Genomic DNA, 18,435 nt, shown 5'->3' on the forward strand with positions numbered 1-18,435 from the left:
AATTTCAAAGATATTATATTGGAAAAGTTCTGATTTTCTTCTTTTAAACCATCTCAGTCTGTCCAGCAGGAATTTATGGAGCGAGAAGGGCACCTGCTGTTTTTCAAAGGACTTACCACGTTCCGTTTCGTAGTATCCTCCAGCGTCTGGATCACCTTCAGTCTCTGTTTGAATCTCATCTGCTCAATCAAATCTGCCCGGATGGTTCCAAATTTCTAGAAAGGAGCAATAGTGGTGTTTCTGAGAAATCTGCCAAAGTACATAGTATCATATCTGGAAGATTTATGGAGACACAATCCAGATACAGAGAAGACATTTCTTGTGAAAGGACAGGCATCCTAGCCTATACCTTCATTCATTCAAAAACAATTTATTTAAAAAACAATTTAGCAACCAGAGTAAATAACAGGAAATTCTCATGCTTCTTAACTGAAATACATGTCAAAGTCAAATGGGTCTTGCTCAAATCGACAGCACTTAACAGGGAAGAAAAGGTTAAATAAGCCTACAACGGCCATTTGTGTAAGAAAAAAATGCTCCAAAGGAAGAATTTTCTTGACAAGAACAAAGGAAGTATCTGAGGCTTGCTATTAGCCCGGGAGGTCAGAAGAAATGTTTGTGTGAGGTTCCCTGTTCCTGTTCTCCAGCTCAGTAGCATTTGTCCTCATTCAGAAACCCACATTACCTCTGGATGGCAGACACTGTGAGCTAGCTACCTTTCCAAACCCCAAAATGCCTCCTATGACCTGAATGTTTGTTGAATGAAATTTCAAAAGCCAAATGAGCCTTTCAATCTGAAGACTGAGAAAGAATATGCAAAGTTTTCTATCTGCTAGTGGTGCAAAAGAAAAACAAAGAAGTTCTGCTTAAAGCATGAAGTGTGACCAATGGAAGGAATGGCTACCATGGTTCAACACACTGGATGGATAAAGAAAAAGTTGACAGATAATATCAAGTGTTGACAAGGTTATGGTACAACCAAAGCCCTCATATGTTGCCGCTCAGAGTATCAGTTGGTACAACCATTTGGGAAATCTGTCTGCAGTATCTACTAAATCTGAGTAGATAGATATACCTACGACACACCAATTCCTAAGTACCTCCCCGGAAAAGTATATATGTTTTTACCAAAGACATATGCCAGAATATTCACAATGCCACTGTTAGCCAAAAGCAAGTGAGTACTAAAAATGCTTGTTAACAGCAGAGCAGATAAATAAATTGTGGCATTATCACACAATACATTACTACACAGCAATGAAAATGAGCCATTCGGATAAACCTCACAATCATAATGTTAAGCAAAATAAACCAGAACCCAAAGAGCTCATTCAACCGAAATGGAATTATACATTTGTGAAGGATGTTCAAATGCAAACACAATTAGCCTACGGTATTAAAAGTCAGGAGATTACTGACTTTGGATGGATGGACGGTGACAGGAAGAGGACACAAAGGGCATTTCTAGGATGCTCGGATTGATCTGGGTAACAGTTATAGGACTATGTTAAACAGAGGGTTTAAACACAGGCCTATGGACATCTGTACCACAGAATCCAACCCAAGAAATAGGATTAAAAAAAAAAACCACAAGTATTTTATACAAAATAACTAGGATGCACCTCATAGAAATTATAATGAAGAAAAAAGACATCTCAAAAGACTGCATATCATGTATTTTGTTTATGTAATAATCATGAAATAACATTATTATAGAGAGACAGAATAAATTAATGTGTGCCAGGATTAGCAATAGGGTGAGGGAAGGGTGGATGCGGCTATAAAGGGTAATATGAGAGAGTCTTGTGGTGATGGTACACTTGAGTATACTTGAGTATCCTGACTATTGTGGTTGTTAAGCAAGGCTATGCACATGACAAAACTGCATAGAGCTACGCACACACACACACACACACACACACACACACACACACATGCATATGTAACTGGTGAGATCTGAATAAGGTTGTTTGGGTTGTTAGCACTGGGGCAGGGGGTGGTGGTGGGAGCTGGGGGAAAAGTGCTCATGACTTCTTTGTACAATTCTTTGTTACCTCCCTTGAATCTATAATTATTTCTAAGTGAAAGAGCGGCTTTGAAGTTATGGTGTAACATTTTAGGACAGAACATGATGGATCAATCTGAAAAGTGAGTGATAATCAGGGAGTTGAGAAATTACTGTTGAGTTTAAGGATACATCAGTAGAGAGAGTGCTGCATTTTTGAAATTATGAAATGAGGGCTGGTGTTATCTAGCCATCGCAATTGTGAGACAAACCTAATGGTTGTCACACAGACTGGCAGTTGTCTCCCCAATCTGTTCTCCCTTCATGTATATAGTTCAAAATTTTGGTGATTACCCAGATCTTCAGCGAGAGACTGTATTTTCCAGCTTCCCCTGTGGCTTGTGGCCAGGTGACTAGATCCTGGCTAATAGAATGTGAGTAGAAACTTCATGGACAAGGGCCCATGAAAGGAACGGAGCACACCCACCCTATCTCCTTCCTGTGGGGATAAGACATTTCTTAAGAGTGAATAAGAAAAAGCCTGGGTCCCTGATACCACTGAGCTGCGCACCAGCCCTGAGCCACCTATGCGGACTGAAAGTGAGAGACAAACAAATTTCTATCCTGTTTAACTCTATTTTGGAGTCGGTTGTTACAAATGCCTAGTCTGCATTCCAAGTAATACAAGATCTAACACTTACGAGCTGCTTCTTAGAGTGCCTGGCAAAGTTTATGGTTCTGTCTTAATTCCACTTAATCCCATCCTCCAGGTTCTCCTCATTCCTCACTGGCTACTTCTTCTGTCTCCTCTGCACAACTTCCCCCTCTCTAAACCCTAGGGAGCTCCAGGATTTTGTCTTTAGACCTCTTCTATCAGCACCTACTCCCTGGGACTCCCGTCACTGCTGACCCCCTCTCCTGTCACCACGCTAGTCTAAGCCTCTCTTGCTCTTACCATAGCCTCCGAACTGACCTTGCTCCCTCGAAGCCTTGCACCTTTCTATTTCTTCCAGAAGTTAGAGTGTTCTGTCTAAAGCCTGTGTCTGATGACACTATTTTGCTGAAAACACCAGGTGCTTTACAGCAGGTTGGATTCCAAGTCTTCACCAAGGCTAACAAGCCCCACACACTCTCCCTGCTTCAGCAGCTACCTCTCCGGTCACCTGCCACCAGCCCTTTGCTCCTTCCTCCAGGCACAGCGGCTCCTGCTGCTCCGCAAATGTGTCATGCAGGCTCCCTTGCCAGCCGGGGTCTGGGGGCTGTCTGACACCTCGACCCGGCACATGCAATCCATGGGCTTACTTCCCCACATCATTTGGATCCTGGCTAAGTATCACGTCACCAGAACAAACCTTCAGAGAAACAGCACATCTACCTTTTACTCTGCTGTGCTTCTCCTTCAACTTATCATTTGACCTTATGTTTGGTTTTTACTTCTTATACCTATACCGCGCTCCCCCCGACCCCTGCTCACTAAATGAGAGCAGACGCTGTGTCCCCTGGAGCGGAGGACAGGGCTGATTTAGTAAGTGTTTGACAAATAGTCGCTGAATACATCGAATACCCATGATAATACCAGGAAAAAAGCGCTTTCCTTCTCCCATTTCAGAGATAAGCAATCACAAGTTTAACAGAAACTATTAACTCGCCCGTCTACAGAGCTGGTAAAGTGTTCACTGAAACGTACATGCTAACGACAGAGAGCTGGGGTTACTTCAAACGGGGCCATAGTATGCCTATGATTAACAATGAGAAAACATAGTTGTGAGACAGAAGGTAACTCAATTTTATTATACCTACAACTAGCAGAGCCATTATAGGCCATGTCATGGACTCCTTACCATAACCTTGTGAGTTACCACCACCACCATTCTCTCCGACGGTAAGTTCTTCCCTGTCTCTGCATAGATCAGAACATAGATTTTTGGAGCTATACAAAATCTGATTCAGATTCATGTTCTTTGACTAATTAATTGTTGTGACTCTACACAATCCAGTTGGGTCCTTTGAACCTCAGCATGTTACTCTATAAAATGAGATCCCAAAACTGTCCTGTACAACAGCTGTTAGAGACAGATGTATTAAGTACCAATATAGATGTATTAAAGTACCAACATAGGGACACCTGGGTGGCTCAGCTGGTTAAGCATCTGCCTTCAGCTCAGGTTGTGATCTCACGGTTCTGAGATTGAGTCCCGAGTTGGGTTTCCTGCTCAGTGGGGAGTCTGCTTCTCCCTCTCCCTCTGCCCCACCCTCTGCTCATGCTCTCACTCTTATAAATAATAAATAAATAAATAAAATCTTTAAAAATAAAATTAAAAATAAATTAAAAAAATAAAGTAACCATTAATAGTAACTAATATTAAACACTGACTTGATAATCTTTGCAGATTGCTTGAGAAAGAATTATTTCCCCCTAAGCCTGACCTTCAAAGAGCCCTATATATGTATATTTAATGAACTAGATCTAGTTGTTCCTAACCATTAATAGTAACTAATATTAAACACTGACTTGATAATCTTTGCAGATTGCTTGAGAAAGAATTATTTCCCCCTAAGCCTGACCTTCAAAGAGCCCTATATATGTATATTTAATGAACTAGATCTAGTTGTTCCTCAACTAGAAATGGATCCCGCTGTTTGGTAGGCAGGACCCTCTCTCTGGGACTGGCCACAGACGGAACACAATGGAAATAAAAGGACTCTTCCATCTGAAGCAAACAGCCCCAACCTAAAAGGAAACCACGGACTCCAAGTTCCTGACTGGCTATTTCTGGAGGGTGTCTCAAGGAAATGAGCAATGAGAATGACTGGGTCCCTCTCTCTTCCCTCCTCCCCCTTTTTCTCTCCCACCTTTTGCAAGGGCTCTGACAGAATGAAATGCGAAAGACAGGGCAAACAAAAGGTGGCTCGGTAGATCCTGGAGCCAACATTCCCCATTACCGGAAACAAGGGCCCGGGTGTAATACTCTCTCCCAGATGTGGCACGTTTCAGTTCCGTGAAAAGAACTAATTCACTAATGTAATGATCCTTTTCTAACAGATAGAATTTAGTGATGAGGGTGAAGGAGCCTAAAATTATTTTATTTTTTCTAAAACTCTACTCTTCTTTAGACACTAAACAAAATAATCCGTCTCATGTACATCTCTTCTCCCACTCAATTTTTATCCAAATATTTCTGTAGCCTGTTTCTAACCTTCCAATCGAATTTCTAACGTCTTCATGAGCTGAGAGGCATCTTCAATGCAGGCAGAGCTTCCTCTTTTTGCCACGTTGCCCCACTCCCCCAGGTTGCCTAGACCGGCTAACAGCTAGGCATTTGGCCCTTTATCATTTCATTCCACTTCACCCCTCCTGTATGCACACGTTCCCACTTTCGCTGCACAGACTTGGGACAAGGAGCAAGTGGCTCAGATAAAGGAATGATGTGGGGACCGGTTTGTCTCAAGTTCCCAGTTCACGTTCTCTGGTGTTTCCCGGCCCCACCACGGTTCCTGAGCAGACAAGAGCTCCCTTGGCCTTCCCTATGACTTCCTTCCTCCTGGGCAGCCTCCCTGTGACTTCCTTCATCCCTCCAAGCTTTCCCTTGTGTTGCTGGGAAGACAGGGATGATGGAGAACAGAGACAGATTTGAGAAAGAGACCACAAGGCCCGGTCTCCACCAACTTCAATAGGTGGAGTTTCTTTTTCCTTCCTTTCTTTTTTTTCTTCTTTCTTTTTCCTTCCTTTTTTTTTTTTAAAGATTGTATTTTTATTTATTTATCAGAGAGAGAGAGGGAGAGAGAGAGAGAGATCACAAGGAGGCAGAGAGGCAGGCAAAGAGAGAGGGGGAAGCGGGCTCCCTGCCGAGCAAGAAGCCCGATGCAGGACTCGATCCCAGGACCCTGGGATCATGACCTGAGCCGAAGGCAGAGGCTTAACCCGCTGAGCCACCCAGGCATCCCTAGGCTCCACCTTTCCTCCAGAGAGGGCTAGAAATATTCAAATGCTGCAGCCTAAAACCAAACCAAAACAAAACAACCAAAAAACCCCCATGAGAAACAAAAAAACAAAACAAACAAACACAAAACTTAGTTCAGGCCGTAAGTCCACAGAAGGATCTGAACAAATCTGCCTACCACAGGGAAATTTATGGAAACAAAAAGGTAGCATCATTTCCAAAACAGCTTTTGTTTTTATGTAAGAGTATTTCATTGAAACTATGCTCAAAAGTGCCTCTTCAATGTTTCTTAATTTATGGGTACTTACTTTCCTGGGATTAGCCAAAGGACTGAACCCCATTCGCACCTGAGGGTCTAGGTGAGTGAGGCTTTGCTTTGGAAGAGTGGGTTGGAGGTGAGAGGAGGAACAGATGGGATGTGAGCCTCAAAAAACAGCGTGAAATTGTGGGAGGCTGGGACCAAGGGATGGGTGATAGATTCTCAAACAGCTGAAGGAGTACTTCCCCCAAACTGCCCCCTGCCTTCTTCTGGGGTGGTGGCATCTGTCTGTCCCGTGCATGTGTGCATTGGGTGGGGCGGTGGTATTCAGGTGGAGGAAAGAGAAGGATGAGGAGGAAGATAAGAAGGAATCAGGATACGACGTCAGTGTGAACACTTTGCTTCTTGGAGTCGCATGTTTGCTGAATGGGTTGCCTCTCCAGAGTCCTCTGACCTTTAAAGCACTCTCAACTCGGGACAGTATTCATATCCATGCAACACCTTCATCATGCCTTGTCAGAAAGCAGGGCCTTATTTTATAACCAAATCTGTGCTCCTCAAGGTACTAAATCTCTCGAGATCTCTGCCTAGCAGAAAGGCTTAGAAAAGCCATGGTCATACGAGAAAAAGTTTGTAGAAAAAACACTTTGGTCAGCTTCATTGTAAAATAGCTCAGGTGAACTGACTGATTATCAGCTAGCTTGAGCCTGCTAGTTAAAACGTAAGAAGTGACGAGAGCAGAAGAGACAAACAGGACTGGGATCTGAATCTCAGCTCCAACATACCGGGAAACTTTGGACAAGCTACTTAACCTCTCTGAGTTCTATCATCTGCAAAATGGGCAGAAAAATACATCCTGACTCTCAGTCTTGTGATCATTGATTCTGATAGGGCATGGAAAAGTGAAAGCAGAATGCCCTTTACCATTACATATTTACCTAGAATGAATGAACGAATGAATGGATTTAATTTTCAAAAGATTTTATTTATTTGTCCGACAGAGGAGAGAGCACAAGCAGGGACAGTGGCAAGCAGAGAGACAAGCAGGGTCCATGCTGAGACGCTTAACTGACCGAGCCACCCAGGTGTCCCAAATTTATTTTAAAAGTTGTAGAAGGTGGGCGCCTGGGTGGCTCAGTGGGTTAAGCCGCTGCCTTCGGCTCAGGTCATGATCTCAGGGTCCTGGGATCGAGTCCCACATCGGGCTCTCTGCTCAGCAAGAAGCCTGCTTCCCTCTCTCTCTCTCTCTGCCTTCCTCTCCGTCTACTTGTGATCTCTCTGTGTCAAATAAATAAATAAAATCTTTAAAAAAAAAAAAAAAGTTGTAGAAGGTATAAAGAGGCAGCCAGTAGGCTAGAGAGACCGTGGCATGTTTGGCAAAGAGAGTATTTTGAAAATTAGGACAATTCAAATAAAATCATGACCTCTGAGTTCTCTTGAAAAATCAGAGGTTCCGGCAACCGTGGCTCCTCATCTCCAGGGGCAGAGAGACTGCCCCACCGCCAAGCAGGCCTTCACCACCTGGCACCCCAAGGCCACTTTTCCCCACTCCTTCACCTGCTGCCCACTTGGGTGTCTGCCCACGTGCACAATTATGGGACCTTGCCACCTGCTCTACAGCATCTTCTTTAAAAAATACACCAGGGGCGCCTGGGTGGCTCAGTGGGTTAAGGCCTCTGCCTTCGGCTCAGGTCATGATCCCAGGGTCCTGGGATAGAGCCCCAAATCGGGCTCTCTGCTCAGCAGGGAGCCTGCTTCCTCCTTTCTCTCTGCCTGCCTCTCTGCCTACTTGTGATCTCTGTCTGTCAAATAAATAAATAAAATCTTAAAAAAAAAATACACCATTGGGGCGCCTGGCAGCTCAGTCTGTTAAGTGTCTGACTCTTGATTTTGGCTCAGGTCGTGATCTCAGGGTCGTGAGAGGGAGCCCCTCGTCAGGCTCTGCACTGGGTGTGGAGCCTGCTTAAGATTCTCTCTCTTCCTCTTCCTCTCCCTCTCCCCCACACTCCCTCTTCCTCTCTAAAAAACAAAACAAAACCCCCAAATCCACAAGTCTGTTAATACAAACTTTGGCTTCTATAAGGGAGACAGCTTCTGACAGCTGGGTATCATAGCGAGGCTACAATGTCATGGTCAGATAGGGATGCAAGTCTCACATTCCACAGAAGTTTCATGAAAACTGATGAGACTCAGCTTCCTTATCAGCAAAGGAGGGAAAATTACTTCTACCTCTTTGGGTTGGGTAAGGAGTCTGTGAGTTACACAGGCAAAACAACTATTATATGGTAGCTGTTATTACTCCTAGGAATGTTGGCAAACACACAAGAAAAAAGGCATCTATCTATAGATCAGGCAAAATGCACTAATGTAATAGCTTAGGTTTCATTAACAACTGGTATTGACTAATTTAGCTACATTTCTTTTTTTTTGAGGGAAGAATAGGCTTTTAAGAATTAAACTTGGGGGGCACCTGGGTGGCTCAATTGGATAAGCCTCTGCCTTCGGCTCAGGTCAGGATCCCAGGGTCCTGGGATAGAGCCCCGCATGGGTCTCCCTGCTCAGCGGGGAGCCTACTTCTCCCGTTCCCTCTGCCTGCCTCTCTGCCTACTTGTGCTCTCTGTCAAATAAATAAATAAAAATCTTTTTTAAAAAAAGAATTAAACTTGGAGGAAAAAAAAAGAATTAAACTTGGAAGTCAAAGCCAGGCATTAGCAATAAAGGGCCCAAATCCTTCCCGTTAGAGATACATAAAGAAGGGTTTACAAGTAAAATAGTATACTGTCTAGAGTTTGCTTGAAAACACTCCAGAAAAAAAAAAAAAGTGACTTAGATGAGAGAGGTCAGAAAAATGTTGATTAACTGTTAGACTGTGTGATGGGTTATAGAAATACATCGGGTTAACCTTGGGATTTCTACTATGCTGGAAAACCTCTACACATTAAAGATCAAGAAAGAAAAAATATTCACACCAGGTGTTGATAATGTATGCTCAGGGCCTGGGATAAGATAAGCACTTTTAACATCTTAAATATTTTTTCAACAAATGGATAGACAAACAGTGTTTCTTGTATCTCCCGGGTTTTCCCCCGCTGACACAACTATAATACCTTCTTTGCTAGCCTATTCCTTCAGGTCTCCCCACTCCAATTTATTGCACGGGGAGCAGAACTAATGTCCTTGAAGAAAAACTCTCCTCAGCTTCCAAGGGGCTGTTCAGTGCCTTGCAAATCAATCAGTGGTTTCAAGACTCCCCACTTGCCAGCCTCTCCTGGACTAACTGACCTCATGTCCATATGTACCCTTACAATTCCAGATCCGTTCTATCCAGACAAATCCCATGGGTTCTAGCTTTAATGTTAGAGAGCCACTTCCCAACTGTGTGGTCTGGAAAAACTAACTCAATGTCTCTTCCATTTTCACCTTAAAAATGGGTTACTACTGGGGCACCTGGGTGGCTCAGTGGGTTAAGCCTCTGCCTTCGGCTCAGGTCATGATCTCAGGGTCCTGGATTGAGCCCTGCATAGGGCTCTCTGCTCAGCAGGGAGCCTGTTTCCCCCTCTCTCTGCCTACCTCTCTGCCTACTTGTGATCTCTCTCTGTCACATAAATAAATAAAAAAAATCTTTAATTTAAAAAAAATGGGTTACTATTTACTTGGTGGGGCTATCCGGGAAGCACCCAGCACCCTGCCCAAAGTAGGCTTTCAATGAGAGATAACTTTTGTGGTTATCATTAATAAGCTCAACACACTATTTGGGACTTCCGTAAGTACATGTCCGGCACAAACGCCTCCTTGTGTTTTATTAGCCACATCCTTTCCCTGCTTTTCTCAGATTCGACCCACTGGGTTGGGTTGTCTGGAACATGAGGAAATTCCATGGTGGTCGTGTGTCTGCTGTAAGGTTATTCATGTGCCCCTGTGCCTGTGAGGAGGGTCACCTTGGTCTATGGGTCAACCCCGAAGGCGGGGCGTTGTGTCGCACTTCTGTATAACTCTGATGACTGCAGAGCCTCACACATGGGGCCCACAAAGGATAACACTACCTTTCAAACTGTACAATTCCTTCCAGGAGGGTCTCGGGAGAACTTAAAATGAGCAAGAATTTCTCCATGAGACATTTATGAATAAAGTTATCTCATCGGGAGAAATCTGATCCGTACCTAACCAACCTCCAGCCACCGGGGGAGTCCTTGACGAGACCTCAAAGCTGAAAGTACTTTCAGTGTTTTTCCTACTTTTCTGTCTTCCTAGCTGAGTATCCTGAAGCACGGGAATAAATGTACCGCGTGCCTCAGAGGACTGGCGTCGTGCCTCAGTTCAAACCAGGTTATCAACAGCTTCCGCGACTAGTGGCCCCATTCTGCATGTAGGGCAGGGATTCTCAACCCTCACCGGGTACTGGGACCATCTGGGGAACTTCCAAAAAAGACTTATTTCTTAGGCCTCATGCCAAAGATATGGATTTAATAGGTCTGGAATGGAACCTGGGAATTCACTTGACTTTGAAAAAAAATGTAAGTGATTTTAATGCACAGGCGAGACTGAGAACCACCAATCTAATGGTTAGGAGGGAAAAAGAGAGATAAGCAAGGGTTTGTGGTGGTCTCTTTAGGATGAATTGTAAGGCACTGGGGAGCCATGAGAGACCCTACGAGCAATGCGGGGATGCGAAGTAGAGAAAAAAAAAAAAACAGTCATTATGCATTCAAAGACCAGGTAATACAGGTGTTGGTATAAATAAAAGGGCTTTATCCAGGCAAAGGAAGGAAACTGCTGCTGTATCCTGTGACAGGATGTTTGGCAACCAAAGGGCCACCATTAGGGATCCGGAGAGGATGTAAGTGAAAACCAACCCTTGGTCTTCCCTCCATTCTCTTCTCTTTCTCTTAAAATTGGCTCAATTGCTGACCTCAGCATGTTGTTGGCATATCTGCTGTCAAGAATAAAGCTGAGTTTCCACATACTAAGATTTATGACTTTGGTCCAGAAATCTCTTAACAATAAAGGTTCCAGGGGATGCCTTTAGAAAAACAACCCGCTGCTATGATAATAACCATTGCCTTTAATCACATGGGCTCTTTTTCTGGAAAAATAATCATCCACAATTTCCAACATGGTGTTACCCAAAAGTGCTGAGGCAATGATGTTTCTTTATTGTATTATGATAATAACCAGTTCTGGAGAGACTGAAGTGAAATAGCCATCCTTAATCTCCACTGGTGGAAATACAAATTGGAATAATCTTTATAGAAATTGGACAGTGTATGCTAGGAGCTTGGAAATAATTCATACTTTTTGATCTATTGCTATAGATCTATTCCTTAGAATTGACTTTAAAAAAATAATCAGAGATGTGATATTTGCAAACAAGTTTATCATAGAATACAGAATATGTATCAAAATATAACATATATATATAATCATACCATATAAGTTTGCCATAAAATACTGAAAATTTGGAAGTAAACAAAATAAACGTCCAACAAAAGTGACCAGTTAAATAAATTTTGGTACTTCATTAAAACAGAATATTAATAATCTACTAAAATTATGGCTTTACAACTGAAGGAAAGAGCCCAGATGTCCATCAACAGATGAATGAGTAAAGAAGATGTGGTTTATACATACACACACACACACACACACACACACACACACACACACACACACCATGGAATACTACTCAGCCATCAAAAATGAAATCTTGGGGTGCCTGGGTGGCTCAGTGGGTTAAAGCCTCTGCCTTTGGCTCAGATCATGATCTCAGGGTCCTGGGATCGAGCCCCACATCGGGCTCTCTGCTGAGCAGGGAGCCTGTTTCCTCCCCTCTCTCTCTCTGCCTGCCTCTCTGCCTGCTTGTGATTTCTCTCTCTGTGTGTCAAATAAATAAAATCTTTAAAAAAAAAAAAAAGAAATCTTGCCATTTGCAACAACACAGATAGGACTAGAGAGTACTATGCTAAGTGAAATAAAGTCAGTCAGAGAAAGACAATTATCATACGATCTCACTGATATGCACAACTTAAGAAACAAGGCAGAGGATCACAGGGGAAGAGAGGGAAAAAAATGAAACAAGAAGAAACCAGAGACGTAGACAAGTCATAAGAGACTCTAAATCACAGGAAATGAACTGAGGGTTGTTGGAGGGAAGCGGGGGGTGAATGTATGGGGTAACTGGGTGACGACACCGGGGAGGGCACGTGATGTAATGAGCACTGGGTATTATGTAAGACTGATGAATCACCGAACTCTGCCTCTGAAACTAATAATACTATATTTAATTGAATTTAATTTTTTTAAAAATTATGGCTTTAATTAATATTTAATATATTAGAGAGTGTTCACGGTATGTTTTAAGTGAAAAATAGAATGTTTCACAGCACTTTTTAGTAGAAGCTTATTTTTTTCAATGTATTTTGCAAATACAGGAACATACTTGAAGGAAAATATGATATAGTTTATAGAATGAAGTTTATTCTTCCCCATTTTTCCACAGTTTCTACATTTTTAAAAATAAACATGCATTACTTTTAGGATTCTAAAAGATATAAAAAGTGTTTTGTTTTTAATATGTATTGTCAATGAAAATTTTAAAAAAAATAATAAATGATCAGTCTTGCCCCTTTTATGAGTAAAAGGACATATATTTCTGAAAAGATCTCTGAATCTATACCAATATTTTCAAAAGCACCAAATTTTTTATTCTCTTTAAGAGAGGCTTTTTCTGACCGCAGCTTGTCCCTCACTCTTTCTCCCTTAATGCAGGCTGTTCCTGGTTGGAATGCTGACAATTGTCCTACAGCTCCAAAACACCTGTGAGGGCCAAGTGTGCTCAGCAGAAGAGTCACGCTCTTTCTTACTGATCATTTCTATAAAAGCTTTCTGAGCCAAGGATCAGGAAATGAAGAAATGATTAGGTATTATGGACACTTGAGTCCTTGGGGCTCCATAGCACCAAATGCCACTGGGCACATAACACTGCCTCCTTCGCCCCTAGAAGCTCATTAGTTCTGAAAATCAGGACTAGATCCAGGGTCATTGTGAACCAGAAGGCCTCCTCCCCCACAGAGGCCAAGCAATTTTAGAGAAGCACAAGGACTCTTGTTCTTCTCTAGGATGGTACAGACTATTCCATGTGTCTTGGACTCAAGAGAATTGGTTTGTTTTCTTCAGAGAAGACCTACGTACTTGGCATGAGAACAGGAAGTGAATTGATGTGGACAGGTCAACCTCACGATGCCTGCTCTCCACAGCCTTTCCGCAGTAGGCCCAGAGATGAATCTGAGCTGCTACTTGGTCCGGCTTCAGGGTGGGCATGGCAGAGGACCAGGTCAGAGCTTGTCATGCCATCTGCTCTACGGCCTGAGACCCAGCAGGAGTCCTAGGCTCCCATTCAGTTCCCATCTCTGGAGCTCAAAGCTGTCAGCTGGAAGGCAGCTGTTCACTTTGGCAATTAGTTCTCCGAAGGTGAAAGGAAGCAGGTATACACGTAGTTAGCGATGGAAGTGGGTGCCACACATCCAGCAGAGAGTCCCACCCAGCACCCTCAGAGCACTGTGACACTCAGGCAGGAAACGAAACCCACCTCATAAGACGTTCTGATGAGTCTGAAGATGTCTACCTCAGGGTAGGGCTCCACGTCATCACTGAGCAGGGAGTGGAGGTGAGGGATGGGAGGCAGCGTGCTGTCTTTGTTGGTCACACTGTCTAAATACCTGAACAAAGAAATGAATCAGAAGTCACCAGAGGCTAGTTAGGAATTCTCCCATTATAGTTCTCTACGTGCGTTCTACAAACTCAGCATTTTAGAAAAGACTAGACTTTCCTTAAGAACAGAATGAAATTCTTCTGGAGACACAGTGCATGAAAATAAATCCTCAGCCACAGACAAAAGTTGGTGCTCTGATTTCCATCAAGCCCATTAAGACTCAGGAAACCAAGGAGAAAGACAGAAGGTGAATTCTAAGAAGAAACCAGAGGTGGTTTTCAAAGCGAGGCTTAAGGGACACCTCGGTGGCTCATTCGGTTCAGCACCTGACTCATGATTTTGGCTCAGGTCATGATCTCAGGGTCATGAGATCAAGCCCTGAGGCCCCGCATGGAGTCTGCCTGTCCCTCTTCCTCTGCTCCTCCCCCTGCTTGCGTAAGCTCTCTCTCTCTCAAATAAATAAAATCTTTTAAAAACAATAACAACAGCGAAGTGAGGCTTTGTCCATTACCTTCCCAAAACGGTCATGGCCTCCCCGTCATCCTTGCAACTCAACAGCTTGTCCACGTTCGCATCCAGCACAGCCAGGGCCAACTGGAATATCACCTTGATTCCTTCATAGAAGAAACAGTCCACGACCACAACTGCACTCTCAAAGGGCATCACGCTGAGAAATAGCGTGAGGAACCAAGACAGGGAGATGGTAGAAATCACGCCCAGGTCCTGCATGCAGTCATACAGCTGGGGGACATAGTCTCGTGCTAGTTCCTCGAAGACACCCTGGTCCACCAGTGCGCCTGCAGCAGGGGTGGGCACAAAAGGCCACAGGTGAACCCAACACACCTTCTTTCTGAGGGACCCCACCAATCGGCCTGGTTAAGACAGTCGAGCTCCTAGCTGCCGCTGAGACAACTTGGCTCCTTTCTCTTGACAGTTCTGCGGCTACCCTGATATTAGTTACTATGTTACTAGACCAAGGTATCAACACACTGCGGTCAGCAGATTAGTTCTGGGTGCTTCTTCTCCTTCCAGTTTTCCTGCCCTGCTTCCCTACCACAAAAGGGCAATAACACAACCATAAGGGTTGTTGGAAAAGTCAGTTTAGAAAGATCTCATTGTGTGGTTAGGCATGAAACATATAGGACTCCATTTCTTGGCAAACTTATTTAAAAAAATAAGTAGCTTTTCTGGATGAACTATCCCCACATATGAGTTTTGTGGGGTTTTTCTGTTTTTTTGTTTGTTTGTTTTAATTCATGTTTTTAAAACTGAAAAGCATTCCAGCAATGCCTGGCTGGCTTGGTCGGTAAATATGAGACTGCTGATCTCAGGGCTTTAAGCTCGAGGCCCACATTGAATGTAGAGATTACTTAAAAAAGAAAAAATTCTTGGGCGCCTGGGTGGCTCAGTGGGTTAAGCCACTGCCTTCGGCTCAGGTCATGATCTCAGGGTCCTGGGATTGAGTCCTGCATCGGGCTCTCTGCTCAGCGGGGAGCCTGCTTTCTCTATCTGCCTGCCTCTCTGCCTACTTGTGATCTCTCTCTGTCAAATAAATAAATAAAATCTTTAAAAAAAAAATTTTCTTAAAAAAAAAAAAAGCATTCCAGTTGTACATACACACTCATGATCAACTTACTGATATTTCTGGAGAATTTTTCCAGTGAATCATATTAGTGTGAAAAGGCTTAGAAATGAGCACAAGAGGGAAGCATAAAGCATACACTTTACTACTAGCAATAAAAAGCTTGTCCTGCTGAAATGGAATGTCTAACACTCAAGAGGATTATAAGGAGTTAAGAGTGATACTTTGTTTAAATGCTTACAGTCATGGTTTGCTTGCAATGAAATCAGTTCTGAAAAATACTGCAGGAACTTAGTTTGGGGTACATTTTTATATGCCTTTTTTTTTTTTTTTTACATACTTCGGCTGTCCACAGATTCCATCCGCTTCATGAAAAAATTTTTTGTCAAATCTGACGAGTTTGGTACAGTTCCCAATGCCACAGTGACACCTACACTGAGTGTTTTCTACAATAATTTCTCCAACAGTGATACATGTATATTCTCTTAAGCTCCATGGGGCTCCTTTATGTACAATCCATATGAATTCAAGCCCCCTCATTCCCATTTTGGGAAACTGGAGTAGTCTGAAACTCTTTTGGCTAAGGGTGACTGGAAACGGTGTTCTAGCCCGTATCCTGGCTCTGGAAACATCTTCGCGATGAGACGTGGGTTAACATGTTAACCACCTCCCCACATACCGACAACTCTGGTGTTGTAGTAATCAGGAAGCATGCGCTCACACAGAGCCACCAGCAGCCAGAAAGCTTCCTCCTCTTTGGCATAAAGCAGCAGCACGGATGTGACAATATTCATGGCCTGAAGGCATGAAAAAGGGTGTCATCAAATAGATTTTAAATACATCAAACACAGGTTAACATAAGAAATTTTGTGAACCTAAAAAATCACTGAGTTAGTCTCACAGGGCCAGCAAACTTTTTCAGCAGAAGGCCAGATAATTAACACCTAAAGCATCTGCAAGGTCCACATGCATATTCGTCTAAATTTTGTTTGGTTTTTATAATTTAGAGCCCCTTAAAAATGTACCAACCGTTAGTCCTTGAGCCTGCAACTCTTGAATCTTGATGAACACCAATACTTACCAAAGACCGAGCCCTGACACAAGGCAAGCCCTCATTCAAAACCTTTGCCTGAAGGCTATCTGACCAAGCTTTTAACCTGCTACAATCTCAGTGTTTCTAACCCTTCATTCACAAGATAAACATTTCCTTTTTAATCTTCCATAATGGTTCCTATAACCCAGTACACATGGCCTGGAGGCTCTCCTCTGAGAACAATAAAACCTTTCAAATTTGGAGTCTTCACCCACTATTTTCATCTGGATAAGGATGGCAGAGATAAGTAACAGTGATTTAAATTCTAAAGTAACCCACTTTATTAAAAGATATGATCACCTAGCTCATAACCACTCAGGGCTCAACTATTTTAATAGTCCTCTTAATTAAAAAGAGAAAGATCAAAGGATAAATATGATTTCTATAATTGCAGAGGCCAACTAACTCCTGGACTTCATTTTGATCTTTTACAAACCAGTAATTGTTCGTGGGACTTCTACAGTATAAATACCAAAAAAAAAAAAGGATTTTTGGTTTAATAGGCTTTTTCTTTCTTGTAAGTCATAATATTTTCCCAAGTGAAATCATTAATAAAATTCTGCTTGAGAATTAACCTGCCGATTCTAGTACACGATCACGGTCACCGTTAGCTCCTTAGTCATTCAGTCAAGTTAAGTTTATAACAGGCTCTGGACGAAGTACTGGGGGATAGGAAGGGGGGTGATAGAGTGGTGAAAAGTCTCACAGGACTTAAATGCTGATGTCAGAGAGACAGAATAAAGATGTAAAGGTTAATCAGTTTTGGGGTGTATTTAAGTTAAGTGCTATCAAAGAGATTAAATAAAGTGGTATAGAAAGACCTATACTGTGTGTGTGTGTGTGTGTGTGTGTGTGTGTGCGCGCGCACGCGCGCAAAGGAATTAAGCATGCTTTAGCATTTATCTATCTACCTATTTAGCTTTCCTTCTATTTTTGTGTTCAACATTTAGTAAAAAATATATTTATAATATATTATAAATATACTACAATATATTTATATAATTATATTATACCATATATAATATATATCATAATATATATCCATCTTTCTGGATTTGGGAGACGTTTGAGGTATTTGTCAACATAGCTGACAAATTGCTAGTTGTGATTTCACATTTTTTTTGAGTACAGTTGATTCAAGTCTCTACCTTAGGCTACATTCATCACAAGCGTCCTGACAGCTACACTGATACATGGCTATCACAGTATCAATGACTATATTCCTTATGCTGTGTCTTCTATTCCCATCACTTACGGACTCCATTACTGAAGGCCTATATTTCCCACTAAAATACGGAACGTTTCCCATATTCGCATGTCATCCTTGCACAGGGGTCATGCTAATCTCTGTATCGTTGCAATTTTGGTACCCGTGCTGCTGAAGCGAGCACAAGCCTGCTTTAGCTTTTAGCTGGATGGTCCAAGAAGGCCTCTCTGAATATGTGGTCTTTAAGTCTAGAGTCACACGATCTTGGAGCTTCCCTAATTGTGGTGGATGTATTAGTACAAGAGATAATTTTAGCTGCTTTGGGGGCAACATTTTTTGAACACCAATTAAGCATTTATTTTAATGGGTATTAAAGTATTATCATAGCATATAAAAGTTACATTCTCAAGTATGTTCTTGCTTAGAAGGCAGGGCAGAAGCACCGTAGAATTCAGAATCCAGAATTACAGGCCAGGTGCTCAGGCACACTCTCTTTTACCTCCGGGAGGGAAGAGAGGCAGCTCGGAGGGTAATCAGAAGCACCTTGAAGGTCACCCAGATATGAGGTGAGGTGGTGGATCCAGAAAGGGTGTTCTTGTCTCCCAGCTCCTCCGCTCAGTGCTGGGGTCTCAACCCAGGG

At 42.7% G+C, this 18,435-nt stretch overlaps 1 protein-coding gene and 1 non-coding gene across 3 annotated transcripts in view; both read right to left on the bottom strand.

Moving 5' to 3' along the window:
• The window catches only part of TBC1D9 (TBC1 domain family member 9), a 123,161-nt gene that overhangs the window by 17,887 nt on the left and 86,839 nt on the right, over positions 1 to 18,435 (bottom strand). For both annotated transcript variants that reach the window (XM_047718511.1, XM_047718512.1), the window contains exons 11-14: positions 16,175 to 16,292; positions 14,425 to 14,710; positions 13,791 to 13,920; positions 117 to 215 (exon numbers count right to left, since the gene is read on the bottom strand). In XM_047718511.1, coding sequence (XP_047574467.1) covers positions 117 to 215; positions 13,791 to 13,920; positions 14,425 to 14,710; positions 16,175 to 16,292 — 633 coding nt within the window. The remainder of the gene's footprint in view (positions 1 to 116; positions 216 to 13,790; positions 13,921 to 14,424; positions 14,711 to 16,174; positions 16,293 to 18,435) is intronic.
• LOC125094549 (U6 spliceosomal RNA) lies at positions 17,876 to 17,979 on the bottom strand. Its single transcript, XR_007125570.1, has one exon. It is a non-coding gene; the product is annotated as a U6 spliceosomal RNA (small nuclear RNA).

The sequence above is a fragment of the Lutra lutra genome, chromosome 2 (genome assembly GCF_902655055.1).
Source record: "Lutra lutra chromosome 2, mLutLut1.2, whole genome shotgun sequence".
In the NCBI taxonomy this organism is placed as follows: domain Eukaryota; kingdom Metazoa; phylum Chordata; class Mammalia; order Carnivora; family Mustelidae; genus Lutra; species Lutra lutra.